At 61.3% G+C, this 17,955-nt stretch overlaps 3 protein-coding genes across 3 annotated transcripts; 2 read left to right on the forward strand and 1 right to left on the reverse strand.

The window, feature by feature from the left end:
• Nucleotides 1-841: 841 nt before the first annotated feature.
• Nucleotides 842-5,485, reverse strand: VTJ83DRAFT_7539 (uncharacterized protein; the record flags this gene model as incomplete). Its single annotated transcript, XM_071014372.1, has 4 exons — nt 842-1,160; nt 1,238-3,916; nt 3,963-4,662; nt 4,729-5,485. The coding sequence occupies 4 exons, from the start codon at nt 5,483-5,485 to the stop codon at nt 842-844; spliced, it is 4,455 nt and encodes a 1,484-aa protein (XP_070863756.1).
• A 1,073-nt stretch (nt 5,486-6,558) lies between these two features.
• VTJ83DRAFT_7540 (uncharacterized protein) lies at nt 6,559-14,868 on the forward strand (the record flags this gene model as incomplete). The annotated part of the gene is made up of 4 exons (XM_071014374.1): nt 6,559-6,694; nt 6,795-8,884; nt 8,952-14,210; nt 14,308-14,868. The coding sequence occupies 4 exons, from the start codon at nt 6,559-6,561 to the stop codon at nt 14,866-14,868; spliced, it is 8,046 nt and encodes a 2,681-aa protein (XP_070863757.1).
• Nucleotides 14,869-15,902: 1,034 nt separating this feature from the next.
• Nucleotides 15,903-17,134, forward strand: VTJ83DRAFT_7541 (60S ribosomal protein eL19; the record flags this gene model as incomplete). Its single annotated transcript, XM_071014375.1, has 4 exons — nt 15,903-15,904; nt 16,237-16,506; nt 16,762-16,912; nt 16,979-17,134. Coding segments are annotated over 4 exons (579 nt in total).
• Between the last annotated feature and the right edge of the window lie 821 nt (nt 17,135-17,955).

Below are 17,955 nucleotides of genomic sequence, written 5' to 3' on the forward strand. Positions count from 1 at the left end.
AAGATAAAACGACGAGGTGTACGCAGGTCAGGTGTGGTGCCTGGTTGGAGGCCGCAGCGGGTCCAGCCACCTCAAAGTCAAGGCTGGGAGGGGGGGGGGGGGGGGGCCAGAACGCCAAAACACACAGACAACGTACTGCGTAAAGCCGGGCGGGGCAAAAAAGAGGAGGCGGTGAACCCGTTCGGCAAGGTGTGAGGCGTTTGCGTTCCCCGTCGCTGTCAGGGGGGGTTTCAGCTGAGGTTGATGAGTGGACTCCTGGGCTAACACGACGACGCCGCCGCCGATCGAGCGTCCAAGTCCAAAGTTCCAGAGGTTCCGGCTCGGATGGCTCCGTGCCAAGACGTTCAATGTGGGGCCGGGCCGGATGGGATGGGAAATCCAGCCATCCAACAGGACCTAACACCCCAAGGGAATCTCGGTCCGCGAGCTTCAGGAGTGAGGAAGCAGCTTGATCAACAAACCAGTCATAGGTGCTGACTTTCGCTGACGGTCCTATCCAGGCCGTGTCCGCTTCCGCATCTATAGAGTGTAAAGTACCTTGCTTATCTTAGTTCTACGCCATCGTTTTCCCCGTCTACATATTGTATCCTCAGGACCCAATGCAACCCAGATACGCAGTATGCACAGGAGAGGGCCGCTGATTGTCTCTATGCAAGACCCGGTAATCCTCTCTCCCTTTTTGTGTGTGTGTGTGTGTGTGTGTCTTGTGTTTTCTCAGTCACCCAGGCGATGGCGGCAACAACACTCCAATCGCTGTCTCCCGGCTGCCCTGACCTCACAACACCCGGCTCTCCCAATCATGCCTCAATGCGACAACGCCAGGCGCCACCATGCAAGCTTCCTATGCCCTCGCAGCAGCCGCGCGCTCCCTCTCCCGATTCTCCCACGCCAACGCGAAAACCCTCTGCCAGGCATCCAGCCACTTTTCGTGCTGCGGCGTGGCAAGCTTACCGGGGTACCTGAACGCCCTGGTCACCAGCTCCCGCAGGCGCGTCCGCAACGTCTTCACCACGAGCACCGTCTTCCAGTCCGGCAGCGAGAAGCGTGCCCGGTTGCCGTCCAGAACCAGAACGCCCGCAAACGCGTCGGCCCGCGCGTCGCCGCACTGGAGGGCAATGGCGAAGGGATCGACGGCGGTGGTTTCATGGGCGTTGTAGAACCTGTTGCTCAAGCCATGAGAGTTAGCCATGCCATGCCGGGGGGCAGAAAGGGAAAAGAGGGGGGAGGGGAAACAAACCCCTTCGACTGCATGATATGGTAGTAACTCAACCACCTGAGGTCGTTGTATCCTTTGTTCACGCTGCTCGGGTGGAGGCTGATGGTCTGGTTGTTGCTAACGTTGCGCAGCCCCTTGCTTCCCGGGTCGCGCACGAGCAGGCGAGGGTAGAAGCTCCAAGCAATGACCGCTTGGGCAACCAGGTCATTGTCGCTGTTGCTGTCCACCCGCTTGGGCACCTCGAAGAAGGCTCCCTGGCGGCGCTTGCCCGTGTATCGCAGCCTCTGCAGGTCTCGCCGCTCTTCCTCCGTGAGCTGCAGGAACCCCGAGTCCGCCACGGCCACGAGCAGCTGGCCCTTCAGGTCTTCGATGTTGGCCAGCGTCTGCTGTGACAGGAAGTTCTTGCGGCAAAACTGGAACTCGGCCCCGCCGCTCGTCGCCGACTTGCACACGCGCTTCCACGCCGTGTACGCGTTGTACACGGTCAGCAGGTCCGATTCGCCTCGGCGGAAGTTGCGACGCACCGCGTCGGCCTGGCTCCGCTGCCCAAACGGCGCCTGGAAGGGCGATTTGGACGACAGGATGGCCGCCACCGTGAGGGCCATGTCCAGGCACTTGAACACGGCACCGAGCAGGATGAGCTTCCCGAGGAACACGTCGAGGGGCAGGCGCGCCAGCTGCACGCCAAGCGGGGTGAGCTCCTCGGTCTGGGGCGTCAAGGCTCGCACGTCGATGAGCGCATCGATGGCGCGACGGATGTTCTTTGCTCCTGGGGGGTCGAGCGCCTGGCCCAGCGTCTCCTCGATGCCGCCGATCTTGCACATCTTGACGCGGATCGCGAGATCTTGCAGCGACAGACGCAGCATTTCGGGCGTCTGCTGGTCGTTCATCAGCTTGTCGTGCCGGTACTTGGTGAAGAGGTGGAAGCAGAGGCCCTCCTGCACACGACCAGCGCGACCGCGCCGCTGCTTCGCGTTGGCACGAGAGATGAAGGCGTCGAGAAGCCGCGACAGCTGCCTACGCTCGTCGTAGCGCATCTCGCGATGCCGGCCCGTGTCGATGACGCACGTCACGTCCGGGATGGTGATGCCGGTTTCGGCGATGTTGGTGGCCAGCACAATCTTGCGCTTGCCCGGCGGCGGGATCTCAAAGGCCGCCTCTTGCTCCTCGCTGGCGATGGTTGAGTGCATCGGGTAGATAAGCCAGCCGTCGGCAAAGAAGCGGTCGCCCAGGAGCATGTCGTTGAGGGTCCGAATCTCGGCGATGCCGGGGAGGAACACAAGGATGGCCTTGCTGTACGGGGCGTATTCGGGGTCGACAGCGATCCGAGAGATCAGCTGCACGATGAGTTCGTTGTCGATCCGGTACTCGTCCATCTGCGCGAGCGTGTTCCGCGTCCGCGCCGAATACCCGGCAAGCGTCTCAAGCAGCTCAGGCTTGGAGGACGTGTCCACCTCGGGCTCCGCGTCATCCTCCAGCTCGGAGAACTTCTCCACGCTGCGCTGCTCGACCGAATATCCCGTCAGCTCCACGGCGTCCTCCAGGTACTGGACGCGGACGGGGAACGTCCGGCCAGGCACTGACAGCACAGGGGCGCCGCCCAGGTAGTTGGAGAAGCGCTCGGCATCGACCGTGGCCGACATGAGCACGACCTTGAGGTCTTTGCGCTTCACGAGGAGCTTTTTCAGCACGATCAGTAGGAAGTCGCTGTCGATGGAGCGTTCGTGGACCTCGTCCAGCACCAGGTGCGTAATGTCCGCCAGGTCGTTGGATCCCTCCAGCATGCGCATGACAATACCCGTTGTCGCGTACACGAGACGCGTCTCCTTGCTGGTGTTCGCCTCGAGGCGGATCGAGTAGCCGACCAGCGACCGGTTGGTGCCAAGATCGTTCTTGTTCTCGCCCAGCTCCTCGCTGACACGCCTGGCCAACGAGATGGCCGAGATTCGTCGCGGCTCGGTGCAGAAGATCTTGCATGGCTTGCCCTGAACCAGCTGGTGCTCCAGGAGGAACGACGGCACCTGGGTGCTCTTTCCGCAGCCCGTCTCACCGCAGATGATGACAACCTGGTGCTGGTCGACGGCGTCGACCACTTGCTGCCGGAACTGCCACATGGGCAGCTGCATACGCGACTCGAGCATCCGCTGGAACTTGGGCGAGGCGCTCTTTTGGTGCCAAATGTTTTGGTAATGTTCGGGGCCGTACGGATCCCGCTTGACCCGCTCATGGTCCGACTCGGAATCGGTCTGATTCCTGGAAGCTCCGCGCCCTTTGAACCCCTGGATGAGCACGCCGTCCTCGAGTTCTTGCTCGATCCGCTTCCGGACCAGATCCCGCAGGTGACGCAAGATATTTCGGTCTGCCTCTTCGGCCTTGTTCTTCTTTGCCTTGGCGTACTCGTCCCACAGATCCTTCCAGGCAGCCTGCAGCCTCATCCCGACCTTCTCCTCCTTGGCTGAGGATCCAAAGATGCAGTACAAGGCTGTGGTGGCCACAAACGCCTCAGACTGCTTCGGGTCGGGCGTGGCGATGGAGATCATCTTGTAGACAAACTGAGTGGGCTTTGTGAAGACCTCGATATCGGGAATGTCGGGGGTTGGCGGGATTTCTTGCGCCTTAGACCACACGATGTTAACGGCATGCCGGTTGGCGAAGGAGGCGTCGGATAGCTTGTGATAAGTGATCGTGACGGACGAGTCCCTGAGATTGTCAGCATGGTTCACACCGACGGGCGAAGAGCACCAACCTTGCGCGGCAGGCCTCCTCCAAGGCGCGCATGGGAGTCACTCCTGTCACTTTCCCAACATCTCTCACCGTGATCTTGGACCCGTCGGACCCGTTCACCACGGTAGTCGTCTTGCCCGTGACGGGATCGACCTCACTGACGGGCAAACTCGCGAACAAGCCCGCCAACGCGTCGTCATCATCATCAACCTCAGCGAGAAGCTCGGCGGCCATGCGCTCGGCTTCGGCGCTGACGTCATCCGACTCGGCTGGGGCTAATGTCTCGATTGCCTCCTTCTTCTCGGCCGCTTCCCTTTTCTCCGCGGCCCTGGCTGCTGCGAACTCCTTCTCCAGCGCAATCCTCCTGGTTCTCCATTGCCCCTCGGCCACACCCTTGTCGAACAAGACATCCTTTTCGATTCTGTCTAGCTTGGCCAGCAGAAGAGCCTCTTCTGGGTCCTCGGGAGCCTGGGCGTTGTCTTTGTCACCCTTGCGACTAGAAGCATCCCGTCGGGGACGCTGGATGGCGAAGAGCTTCTCCTTTGTTTCGAGGTACAAGGGGAGGAGCTGATCTGGCTCGATATCCTCGTCGTATGTGACGGCGGGACGCTTCGGTGCGGATGGGGCCGACCGGTTGGAGGCGCCGGTCTTCGTTTTTGGGCCGCGTTTGGAATCGGGTCCGATGGGAGTGGCAGCGCCGGAGGGCGTGTCGGCAGGGGTGTCTAGACGACTACGTCAGAAAGCAAGGCCAGCAAGGAAAGAAGAATGGGCCACAATGTTGCCCCTACCTGGCTGCGACTTGGACCCTGTCTTGCGGCCGGAGTAGTCCGGCAGCTCGTCCCTCGCGCACTCCCTTGCGAACCAGTCCAGCACCTCGTCAAGCCCCCAGATGGATTCGCTCCTTGAATTGTAGGCAATGTTGGGGGCGATATCCAGAACGTACTGCAGACCCGCTTGAATCTTGTCCTCCGGGAAGCCCAGACCCTGGAGGGTTTCCTGCAAGGTCCACAGCCTGATGATCAGATCTTCTTCTGACGGCAGCTTGCTAGCCTTTCCTTCCGAAGAGATGCTGGAGGCAGCAAAGCGGGCCTCGGCCTGGATCAGATCCAGGATGTGGTCCATGAGGTCTGGCGGCAGCCATTTCTTGATGTTGATGGGCTCGGCGGCGTTCCGGAGCAGACGGCGGTCGGTCTCCAAGCGCGTCTTCTGGCGCGAAGCATCTCTCCGCACCTTCTCGGCGTACTTTTCCACCAGGAGCTGCAATTGGGACTCTTCGAGCTGCTTCTCGAACTCTTCGGGGCTCAGCTGCTGCGTCGGGGGTTTGCTCTCGGCCTGGGCATCGGCGGGTGGCGGGGCATTGGCGTCCCCCCTCGGCGTGGCATCACCGGCCGAAACGGCGGATGTGGACTTGGCGGCGTCCTTGCTGGTGGCCGAGGTTGAAGCTTCAGCAGGATCCTGGACCCGGGGCTTGGAGGCAATGGATGTGGTCGCAAACCCGCGGGCTGGGTTCGCGGCCGGCTTCTTGGATCGTTTCTTGGGAGGCATGCCGAGGAGTTTGTTGGGATCTTTTTAGGTGGTCTCGACTTGGCCCGGATCTGAAGCTCTCAATATATCTCAAACTGCCGGATCCCACTGCATCGAAGGATGAAACAGGATGGGGAGGACCGAGGCAGGGGTCAAGTCTCGGAATCGTGTTGAAGATGGGAAATGATCCCCTCACAGAGGGTATGGTACGGGAAAAGGAGCTCCAGTGGGAGAGAAAGCAATTAAGAGACGAGAATGAGAGAAAAAAAAAAAACAATGGCACGCTCTGGAGTCTACTCGCAGTTTGGCGAATGCACCTAAGAACTTCTATGGACAAGAATAGAGGGAGAGCGAGAGGAGGGACGGAGGAGAGATAAGAAGAGAGACGGAGCCCAGGAGATGGAGATGGATGGCAAGGTTGAGGTCAGGTACGGTAAGGTAAAGCTGGTCTTGGTGTGGCAGGAGATACCTACTCAGTAGACGGGAGTCAAGAGTTTCATGGTGGGGCAGCGATGGGCTGGGCTCTGACCTCAAGCTGCCCCTCCATCTCCAGACGGAAGCTGCCCGGGCTGCAGGCTTCCATGCCCGGCTCAGGTCCTGCTGCTCATAGGGCCACACACTTCCCACACTGAACGCACAGGCGCACAGGGCAGGCCTGCCCGGGGGCTAGGTAGGTCCCTGAGGTTGCCGTTTGACTCAGTCGGGATCTGCTCCACACCCTGCACGGTCTGCACAGTCTGCACGGGCAGTTGGGCTGCGCAGCCCAAATGGCCCGGACGTGGACCTGACCCGATCCCGACATCCTACAACCTGCAAGGCTTGGCAAAGCCGGTTTTTGGAGGGGCACATCCATCCATCCAAAAACTCCGCAAACACTGCAACTCGTTAACGCATATCGCAGGCCGGCGCATTGTCCCGCCCAAAAATACAAATCCCAAAACCACCAAGACTCCAAGCTTGGACCTTGGACGGGACCAGATCCGACCAGACGAAAACCCCCCCTCCGTCCCCATCACACTCAGCCTACCCACCCACCTTGCAAGGCCGCGGGTTCTGCCGCTCGACCATGTCATTGCACGCCAACGACAATAACAATGACTGCTGAAGCCACTGCCAGCGACTCGCCGGGCAGCTTCGATTTCGAGCAGGCCAAGGCTGCGCTGACCTCGTCGTCGACCAATGCTCGTATTTCCCAGTTGCGCGGCCTCGATGACAAGATCTCGCACCAGTGTGAGCTTTGCTGCTTGGTTCTGTTGATAGGCTGAAAAAGAAAACATAAAGAACATAGCTAACCTCGTCTTCCCTTCCCCTCCTCCTCCTCCTCTCCCAGCCCTCGACAAGCCCACCACCCTCGCCGTCCTCAAGGTCCTCTTCTGGACCCACGCCTTCTACGTCGACCGCCCCTCCCGCCATGCCGTCCAACGATGCCTCACTTCGCTGTGCCGCCTCGCCGAGGCCGACATCCTGACCCCGCTCGTCGCCGCTATCCGCCAGGAGATCCAAAAGCCGTCCATTGCCTCGGATAGCGCTTTCGTGCTGGTCGAATGGAGCAGCTTGTTGATCCAGAACCTCGCCAGCACGCCCCTCTGGGAGAAGCTCGGCAAGGACATCCTCGCCGCCACCGCCGACGGTCTTGAGAAGTGTCTCCAGCCCTCCGCCAAGGCCTCCATCGGAAGCTCAGCCCTCGTCGTTGTGAGAAGGGGCATCCGGAAGCTGGCCTCTGCCGACCAGAAAGCCGTCGAAGCTGCTATCCAGGCCTTTGCTGCCAAGGGATCGCAACCTGCTGCCAAAAATGCCATCATCCTCAGCGTCTTCGCCGGGGTGTGCGCCCGCAAGCCCGAGTTGAAACCGGTCCTCGAGAACCTCAAGAGCCAATACTTCTCCTTCTACGTCCGTGAGATTCTCGGTTCCCGGACGCCCCTCCCCGCGCACATCGCAGACGGCCTCAAGGATTTCTTTTCCTCCTTCGCCACGCTGGAGGACCTGGATAAGGAGGTCTTCCCGTCGCTGGAGAAGGCCCTCCTGAGAGCCCCTGAGGTGGTGCTCAACGACCTTATCACCCCCTTGGTTCGCTCCCTCCCCGGGTTGGATCTATCCAAAGCTCTCAGCAGCCGCCTCGCCAAGCCACTGCTGTCGGGCATCAAGTCGTCCAACGCCACCATCCGTGCGGGCGCAGCCACGGCGTTCAAGACCATCGCCGCCACGTCCCAGGACCCGGCCCTGCTCGAACCGGCCGTCGATGAAGTGCTCACGCCCCTGAAAGGAGGCAAGCTGGCCTCGGCCGACCACAGGGTGCTGCATGCGGAAATCCTGGCTGGCATTCCCACATCGGTGGCCATTGCAACCAAGGTTGCCGCTGGCCTTCCTCCCGTGGTGGGCAAGGAGGCCAACGAGGCGGCCTTGAGCGCTGAAACCGCAGCCCTCAACACGAGCGCTCTCACGCTCCTCCGGAACGGCGAGGCACCCAAGGCTCTCCTGGACGCTTATGCAAAGGGTCTTGCGGACAAGAAAATCCCGAACCGGCGCACATGGATTCTTCGGACCGGCGAGGTGCTGCAGACTTTCGCGCAGCAGGAGGCGAGCGATGCCGAGCTCCCCAAGGCTGTCGTCACCTTTGCCGAAGCGGTAGCACCGCCGCTGCTCTCTACGTTTACCGAGGTGGTCGCGAACCCAACCGCCGCGGCGCAGAGCGGTCTCGTGACGGGCGCTCTCGTCGTCGCCGGTCTAAGCCCTCTGCTTTCACGTCTCGAGAGCCCCAAGCTCCAGGAATCCTTGACCAAGGCTGCTATTCAAAAGAACAGCTTGGCTGTTGATCCGAAACCGTCTTTCCTGCTCAACCAGCGCATCTACAGCAAATTCTCGGAAGATGACCTCAAGTGGTTCTGCCGTGCTCTGTCCACCTTCGCTCCCGTCCTTGGGGACATCCCGGAACCCGTCAGAGTGGCCTGGGCGCAAGCCTACATCTTCCTCATCGCCTCGAGCACAACCACCCCCGCGGTGCGCCGCCAGACGATTGATACCTTGGTTGGCCTCTGCGCTCGGTCTAGCGGCCACGACGGCATCTCCGTGGCCTCAGAGATCATCAATGCCGTCTGGAACTGGGTCGAAGCCGCTGAGACCGGAGACAAAGAGAGCCCGGCGACATTGGCAAAGACAGGAACTTCCAACCTGCACCTCGTGCTCAAGACCGTCTGTCTCAGCCCCAAGGAGTTTACGGATCAGGCTGGCTCCGGTCCAGACCTTTCGCGTCTCGAGGCTCAGATGTGCTCGCTCCTCGTGCTGGCCAAGCCTCAAATCATCCCGCGTGCGAGCTGGATTGATCTCTGCTTGAAAGTTGAGGTGGATCCCGGCGAGCTGGCGAGGAAATACGAGGACTTGCTCGTTCAAGAGATCGTCAAGCGGAGTGGACCCAGCCAAAAGGTTCCATCATCATCATCCTTTCCGTCTCGCGAGTGTTGGGCTTAGGCTAACCACGGTCACTGTACAGCTGGAATCCGTCAAGTCCGCTGCATACGGCGCTGTCGCGGAGCTTGCCTTCGTCGCGCCAGAGTCCATGACCCCCCGCATCGTTGCTCTCATCCAGCAAGACCTCGACGCTTCTCAGCTCAACGGGGTAGGACCTTTGGAAGCCGCCATCTATCGAACACCAGAAGGGACGGCGTTTGTCGACGTCTTGGCTAAGAAGCAGAATGTCGTACCAAACAAGAACGTCAAGGACTACGACCTTCTCAAGTGGGAGGAGGAGCTCCGAGAACAGCTGGCTCAGAAGAAGGGCACGCAAAAGAAGCTCACGGCGGACGAGCAGGCAAAGGTTAACGCTCAGCTGAAGAAGGAGGCCGAGATTCGCGAGAACGTCCGGCAAATCGCTGCAAAGCTGCTCCGCGGATTCGGCGTCGTCAAGGCGCTTGCCACCGGACCCCCGACGGATGCGAGCCGGTGGATCGGGGCCGCCAGCAGTGCCACGCTGGCGTCCATCAATGCCGGTGCCACCCTGATCACCGGCGAGACCGGCCCGGTGGCATTCATAACCCTCGCTGAACAGATCGCCTCTCGTCTCGGAACCATGCGTCCGTTCATCGGCGCGGCTACCTTGAGGGCCCATGAGGTCTCCGCGCTGCCCGACGCCTTCACCCAGGAGCCGTTTGAGGACCTGATCACGAGGGTACTCTACCGCCTTCGCTTCGCCGGCGAGCAGCGGCCTTTCGATGCCGTCACGCTGGTCTATGTCTTGCCCCTGGTCTTGCTGGTGCTCGAGAAGGGCGGGTTTGGCTCCAATCCCGATGACAAGGATGCTCAGATTGTCCTCGCCATCGAGATCCTCGCCTTCCACTCGGATGTCACGGCGGATGAAATCGTCCCCCGTGGCGAGATCCTGGCTTCCTTGATCTCGGCGATGCAAAAGTACAACAGCCACTACAAGATCATCAAGGACTGCTTCTCTGATGTGGTCCGCTGTGCGGCCCCGAACATGACCGCCGAGGAGATCGGCGTGCTTGCTCGCGGCGCCATCGTTCCCGAGGTCGGCGTGAGGACAGCCGTCTTGCAGGCCATCAGCGCCGAGGTTGACATGAGCGAGCTCGAGGTCTCCGAGGAGATCTGGCTCGCCTGCCACGACGACGTTGGCGAGAACGTCGACCTCGGCCGCGAGATCTGGGAGGAGGGCGAGTTCCAGGTCACGCCGGAGCTGGCTCACAAGATGCTGCCGTACCTGGAGAGCAAGGACGCCCAGCTCCGGCGTGCTGCTGCGAAGTCCCTCGCCGGGGCGGCCGGCCAGCACCCCTCGGTCATCACTCCCGTCCTGGAGAAGTTGCGTAGTTCGTACGTCGAGCTCGCCAAACCTCGCGTCCAGCAGCTCGACGAGTTCGGTATGCCTAAGAAGATGGACCTCTCGGATCCCTGGGAAGCGCGGCACGGCATTGCTCTGGCCTACCGGCACCTCGCCCCTCACTTCGACAAGCCGCAGATCGAGCCCTTCTTCGCCGTGCTCATCGAGCAAGGGCCGCTCTCGGACAGGAACGGCACGGTGCGCTCGCAGATGCTTGAGGCGGCCAATGCCGCCATCGAAATCCACGGCAAGGGCGTTCTGGACAGGTTGATGAAGTCGTTCGAAAACACGCTCGAGTCGTCCGACAAGCACTCGGAAGAATCCGATCGGGTCAACGAGGCCGTCATCATCATGTACGGCGCCCTCGCGCGCCACCTGAAGCCCGGAGACAAGAAGATTCCCGTCGTCATTGAGCGGCTGCTCGACACGCTGAGCACCCCCTCTGAGGCTGTCCAGTACGCCATCGCCGAGTGCCTGCCGCCCCTGGTCCGCACATGCGGCGACAAATCGTCCAAGTACTTTGACCAGATGCTCGAGATCCTCATGACGTCCAAGAAGTATCCGGAGCAGCGCGGTGCTGGCTACGGCCTTGCGGGTCTCGTGTTCGGCCGGGGCATCAGCGTCCTGCGGGAGTATCGCATCATGATCCAGCTCAGCAGCGCTATCGAGAACAAAAAGGACGTCCACCAGCGCGAGTCCGCCATGCTGGCGTACGAGCTCTTGGCCACGATTCTCGGCCGCCTCTTTGAGCCCTACGTTATCCAGATCGTGCCGCAGCTTCTGGCGGGCTTCGGCGATGGCAACGCCAACGTCCGCGACGCGGCGCTGGCGGCAGCCAAGGCGTGCTTCTCGTCGCTGAGCTCGTACGGCGTCAAGCAAATCCTGCCGACGCTGCTCGACGGTTTGGAGGAGGACCAGTGGCGTAGCAAGAAGGGCGCTTGCGACACGCTCGGAGCCATGGCCTACCTCGACCCTCAGCAGCTTGCCCAGAGCCTGCCCGAGATTATCCCGCCGCTGACGGCCGTCTTGAACGACAGCCACAAGGAGGTGCGGCTGGCAGCCAACAAGAGCCTCAAGCGGTTCGGTGAGGTCATCACGAACCCCGAGATCAAGGGCGTCGTGGACATCCTGCTCAAGGCGCTCAGCGACCCGACAAAGTACACGGACGACGCCCTCGACGCCCTCATCAAGGTGCAGTTCGTGCACTACCTCGACGCTCCTTCGCTGGCGCTCGTCAGCCGCATTCTTCAGCGTGGTCTCGGAGACAGGTCCAACACCAAGCGCAAGGCGTCGCAAGTCATCGGCAGCTTGGCCCACCTCACGGAACGCAAGGATCTCGTCGCCCACTTGCCAGTCCTCGTGGCCGGCCTCAAGGTGGCCGTGGTCGACCCCGTGCCCACCACCCGCGCGACGGCTTCGCGCGCCCTCGGCTCCCTCGTCGAGAAGCTCGGCGAGGACGCCCTGCCGGATCTTATCCCCCAGCTCATGCAGACGCTCAAGTCCGACACGGGTGCGGGCGACAGGCTCGGTTCCGCCCAGGCACTCAGCGAGGTGCTCGCCGGCCTGGGAACCGCCAGGCTCGAGGAGACGCTGCCGACCATCCTGCAGAACGTCGAGTCGCCCAAGCCGTCAGTTCGCGAGGGCTTCATGTCACTCTTCATCTTCTTGCCCGTCTGCTTCGGCAACAGCTTTGCCAACTACCTCGGCAAGATCATCCCGCCCATCCTCGCGGGTCTTGCCGACGACGTCGAGGCGATTCGCGAGACGGCTCTGCGCGCCGGCCGCCTGCTCGTCAAGAACTTTGCCGTTCGCGCCGTCGACCTGCTGCTTCCGGAGCTCGAGCGCGGCATGGCCGACGATAACTACCGCATCCGCCTCAGCTCCGTTGAGCTTGTCGGCGACTTGCTGTTCAACCTGGCCGGCATCAAGGCCACTGCCGAGGGCGAGGAGGAGGATCAGGAGAGCACGCGCGAGGCGGGCGCGTCGTTGCGCGAAGTCCTCGGCACCGAGAAGCGGAACAAGATCCTTTCGGCCCTCTACATCTGCCGCTGCGATACCGCGGGCGCGGTTCGCTCGGCCGCCATCTCGGTGTGGAAGGCCCTGGTTCCCAGCCCGCGCATCCTCAAGGAGCTCGTGCCGACGCTCACGCAGCTCATCATCCGGCGGCTGGGCAGCTCCAACATGGAGCACAAGGTCATTGCCAGCAACGCGCTCGGCGAGCTCATCCGCAAGGCTGGCGACGGCGTGCTGGCGACGCTCCTGCCGACGCTCGAGGAAGGCCTGCAGACCTCGCACGACGTGGACGCCCGCCAGGGCATCTGCCTGGCGCTCAAGGAACTCATCTCGTCGGCGTCTCCCGAGGCGCTCGAGGACCACGAGAAGACGCTCATCTCTGTTGTGCGCGCTGCGCTCACCGATTCGGACGCCGACGTGCGCGAGGCGGCGGCCGAGGCGTTCGACTGGCTGCAGCAGATCCTGGGCAAGCGGGCGGTCGACCAGGTGCTGCCGTACCTGCTCAACCTCCTCCGGTCCGAGGAGGACGCCAACAACGCGCTCGCGGCGTTGCTTACGCTGCTTACCGAGACGACGCGGTCCAACATCATCCTGCCGAACCTCATCCCGACGCTCATCACGCCTCCCATCTCGGCCTTCAACGCCAAGGCGCTGGCCTCGCTGTCCAAGGTGGCGGGCGCGGCTATGAACCGGCGCCTGCCCAACATCATCAACTCGCTCATGGACAACATTGTCAACTGCACCGACGAGGAGCTGCGGAAGGATCTCGACAGCTCGTTCGACACGGTTATCTTGTCGATCGACGAGTACGACGGGCTCAACGTGGTCATGAACGTGCTGCTGCAGCTCATCAAGCACGAGGACCACCGCAAGCGCGCGGCCACGGCTCAGCACCTGGCCAGCTTCTTCGCGGCCGCCGACGTCGACTACACGCGCTACAACCAGGACATCGTGCGCGCGCTGCTCATCTCGTTCGACGACCGCGACTCGGCCGTGGTCAAGGCGGCCTGGAGCGCGCTCAGCGAGTTCACCAAAAAGCTCAAGAAGGAGGACATGGAGGCGCTCGTCCTCTCGACGCGCCAGACGCTGCTGCAGGTCGGCGTGGCGGGCCACAACCTTCCCGGGTTCGAGCTGCCCAAGGGCATCAGCGCCATCCTGCCGATTTTCCTGCAGGGCCTGATGAACGGCAGCTCCGAGCAGCGCGTGCAGGCGGCCCTCGCCATCTCGGACCTCGTCGACCGCACCAGCGAGAACTCGCTCAAGCCGTTCGTCACGCAGATCACGGGTCCGCTTATCCGTGTCGTGTCGGAGCGCTCGACCGAGGTCCGCTCGGCCATCTTGCTCACGCTCAACAACCTGCTGGAGAAGATGCCCACGGCGCTCAAGCCCTTCCTGCCCCAGCTGCAGCGCACCTTCGCCAAGGCCCTCGCCGACCCGGCGAGCGACGTTCTCCGCACCCGTGCCGCCCGCGCTCTGGGCACCCTCATCAAGTACACGCCGCGCGTGGATCCGCTCATCGCGGAGCTCGCCACGGGATCGCGCACGTCCGATCCGGGCGTCAAGACGGCCATGCTCAAGGCGCTGTACGAGGTCATCAGCAAGGCCGGCGGCAGCATGGGCGAGTCGTCGCGGGCGGCGGTGCTGGCGCTCATCGACGGGTCCGAGGCGGACGAGAGCGACGCGGCCATGACCATCACGCACGCGAGGCTGTTCGGCGCGTTGGTCAAGAACGTGGCGCCGGACGTTGCCGAGGGCCTGCTCAGGAATAGGGTCCTGACGCGCGAGTTCACGATGCCGAGCGCGCTGGCGTTGAACGCGGTGCTGGTGGAGAGCCCCGAGGCGCTGTTGGGGAGCCCGTTGGCGGAGGAGGTGCCGGAGCTCTTGGAGGCGGGGATGGAGAACAAGGATGTAAGTCATGACGACAACAACAACAACGACAACAACAGTCACTACACTGATTTTGTCGATAGATGCTGGTTGCTAACCATGAATGACTACTACGCAGGTGTTCATCGCCGACAACTTCATTCTCGCCACCGGCAAGTACCTCCTCAGCAAGGAGTCGGTGCCCTCGCGCACCTTCGAGACCACCAAGCCGCTCTTTGCGACCCTCGCCAAGCTCGTCCCGCCAGGCAACGCCAGCGACACGCGGCGCCTCGCGCTCGTCGTCGTGCGCACCCTGGCCCGCATCCACCCGGACATGGTGCGGCCGCACCTCTCGCTCCTCGCGCCGCCCGTGTTCGCGTCGGTCCGGGACATGGTCATCCCCGTCAAGCTCGCGGCCGAGGCGGCGTTTGTGCAGCTGTTTGCGGTGGCGGACGAGGAGAGCAAGGTGTTTGACAAGTGGATGGCGAGCAGCGGGGCGGAGCTGCCGCCCAATGTCAAGCGGCCGATGCAGGATTACTTCAAGCGGGTGACGCTGCGGTTGGGGGCGCAGGTGAGGGAGCGGAGGGAGGCGGAAGGCGGCGCTGGCGGGCTGGGGCTGGCGAATGACGAGGTGGAGGACGAGAAGGAAATTTGGGCGGTGGGCAAGGTGGATTTGGGAGAGGGAGCGTTCGCGGAGTAAGTCGAGTAGCAGCATGATGATGATCACGATGACGGGCATGTGGGTTGTGAGGTGCTGCGGCCACCCAACGGCGTGGGGGAGAAAATAAATGACCAGGTATTGTGCAATATAAAATGGGTTTCTCCACGCTGTCTTGGGGATTTGCTTGGATGTCCTCCGGTTTCTGATTTCTGTTATGGACATGGAGTTGCTGGTCGATATCGATCTATCAACCGCCATTCTTACGAGGCAAGGAAGCGTAGACATTCTCATCCCTCGTGGGTTGATAGGTTTCGAGTTGGCTCGGGTGTGGTTTGGAACGTGGTGGGACATCTCCCGTGGACTTCGTGGACACTTTGGCGTGCCATAGCCCAGGTTGGTTGTTGTTGTTGTTGTTGTTGGCATGTCCAGAGCGTTAGGGGGACATATGAGGTCTAAGGGAGCTATGTACTTGTAGCTGTCATGAACCCATGAAAGCAGGTCGCCATTACACAGCTTCATCAAGCGCTTCCACCCATCCACTTGAAAACCAACGATTGGGTCCTTTGGCTCTTGATAACCACATGGACATTCTTCGACTACCGTGTACATGTACGTACCTATTTAGGGCTGAAGGAGAAATGGAGGAAGATTCGGGGGACATGGACGGGAGGAGTAGAAGGAGAGCGGAGCTTGAGCCACGGAGGAGTCCATACACACTACCCTACTGTGTGTACACGGTAATGAGGGGTGAATGAGCTCAGGGTCCAGGGTTCCAGGTTCAGGGTTGGCGCAGTGAATCTTTTGGAAATTGCAACCCTGAAGAAAGAAGCAGCGGTGCGAGGAGACTGGAAGGCGGTGGTGGGTCTCGAAAGAGGCGGCGGCACGTGCGAGGGCACATGATGCCCCCCCTAGCTAACCCTCTCCAATCACAGGCCACCTTGCCGCCCCACCTGGCGAAACCCACAAACTGGTGTGTCGAGAAATTCTGACGGGCAAACTTCCCCTCAGCGGAAATCCCGAACCCATCGACAACACCGCCGACTACTAACCATCTACAGCATCAATCCGTCAAGATGTAAGTGGTTTATGGGCCTTCCTTCGATCCCCGGGCAGCAGAAGCAGTTCGTTTTCGCCGTGGATTCGTCCCCCGGGGCCCTCGCCAGATCCATGTTTCGACACGCCGACTGAAATGCAAATGCGACCGTGAAACACCACCTCGATCTCCCCCCCGACCGACTTGGCCCATCGCACGACTCTCGAACGGGGTCCGACGACGCTGCTCGCAATGCTTCTCCTTCGGCGGGCGGCTGCTTCTGCTTCTGCTGCCGCTTCGGGGGGACTGACTTCCTCTGGCCGACCCGGAGGCAACAAGAAGACATGATGGCTGACTTGGCGTCCTCCCCCCAGGGTTAACCTCCGGACGCAGAAGCGGCTCGCCGCGTCGGTCCTCGGCTGCGGCCAGGGCAAGATCTGGCTCGACCCCAATGAGGTGTCGGAGATCAGCAACGCCAACTCCCGCCAGACCATCCGCAAGCTGGTTTCGGATGGCCTCATCATCAAGAAGCCCGTCACGATGCACTCGCGCTCCCGCGCCCGCGAGCTGAACCTCGCCCGCCGCATCGGCCGCCACCGCGGCTTCGGTAAGCGCAAGGGTACCGCCGACGCCCGCATGCCTGAGTACGTTTGACCCGATCCATCTTGCGCGCTCTCGACCGATACACACACAAACATACGCATACACATATCCCTCCCGGGTCTGGATAACCCACCTACCCGCCCATTCCCGAAGCGGTCATGAGAGAGAGAGAGAAAGAGATGGCGTCACTTGCTTTGGGAAAAGGGCGGGGGGTGGTTGAAGGATCGCCGGGGCTTGTCGAAATCGCGTCCCTTTCTCGCAGACCAGCCCTCTCCCTCCGCTGACACACGATACAGGCAGGTTCTGTGGATGCGCCGCCAGCGGGTCCTCCGCCGTCTCCTCGTCAAGTACCGCGCCAGCGGCAAGATTGACAAGCACCTCTACCACGAGCTGTACCACCTCGCCAAGGGTAACACCTTCAAGCACAAGCGCGCCCTGGTCGAGCACGTATGTTGTTCTTGTTTTTTTTATTCTGCGAGAAGAAGGCGTGGTTGCTGACCTTGTTGTTTCTAGATCCACCGTGCCAAGGCGGAGAAGGCGCGCGAGAGGCAGATCAAGGAGGAGATGGACGCCAAGCGTGCGCGGACCAAGGCGGCTCGCGAGCGCAAGCTGGAGAGGCAGGCGGCCAAGAGGAACGCGTTGCTGGGCGAGGCGGAGGAATCCAAGTAGATTGTCGGGAGGGTATCAGCCTCTTCCATGTGAAAAATGGACAGCACGTGGAATCTTTTTCTCGGCGGCCTTTGCATTCGGAGTACATGGGTTGGGCGTCTTTCTCTCTCTCTGTCAATCTCAAATCAATGGGCAACGCTTTCTCGGGTATAAAGCGAGTGCATCATACACAACAGTGGATGGGAACTCGGGTGAGATGGATGGAGGGTTCGCGGGCCATGGCGTCTCTCTTTTTCTCTCTCGCCCTATCCTTGGAGATGAAAAGAGGCAGAGCGACGGCGGCGGCGCCGAGCCTCGAGGGACGCTCGGGCTCGCATGCATCAATCATCATGTATGGCAGTAAAAAGGGGAAATCCATGGGTTTGCGGGTTCAGAGCGTGTCGCGGAACGTGGGGATGCAGCACTGTGATGGCGCACCAAGGGCAAAACCGACACACACATACCCACACGGACATATATGGGCATACGTGTACGTACGTGGTGGATGTGGTCCTCGCAGGACCAACAGAGCAGGCAGGCAGGCAGACAGGCAGGCAGGCAGCCCGGCCCATCCATCTCCGGTGAGGGGGTTCGAGCGAGAAAAAGAAGGCATTTGCGTCCTCAGGAATCCATCCATCCATGCAGCATACTTATCGTGGTTGCTTGTGACATGGAAACTCCCAAGCTCCAAAGAAAAAAAAAAAAGGGGAAAAAAAGCCAATGGTATCTACACTACCTTGGTTGGTTGGTAACCAAGTGAGGTACCAGGTAGGCATAAGCTCTATGGGAAGCTAGCTAGCTATCTGTGGCTGTCAACAGAGGGGCAGCAGACGGGCAAGAAG

Source organism: Remersonia thermophila, chromosome 7, assembly GCF_042764415.1.
Source record: "Remersonia thermophila strain ATCC 22073 chromosome 7, whole genome shotgun sequence".
Taxonomy (NCBI): domain Eukaryota; kingdom Fungi; phylum Ascomycota; class Sordariomycetes; order Sordariales; family Chaetomiaceae; genus Remersonia; species Remersonia thermophila.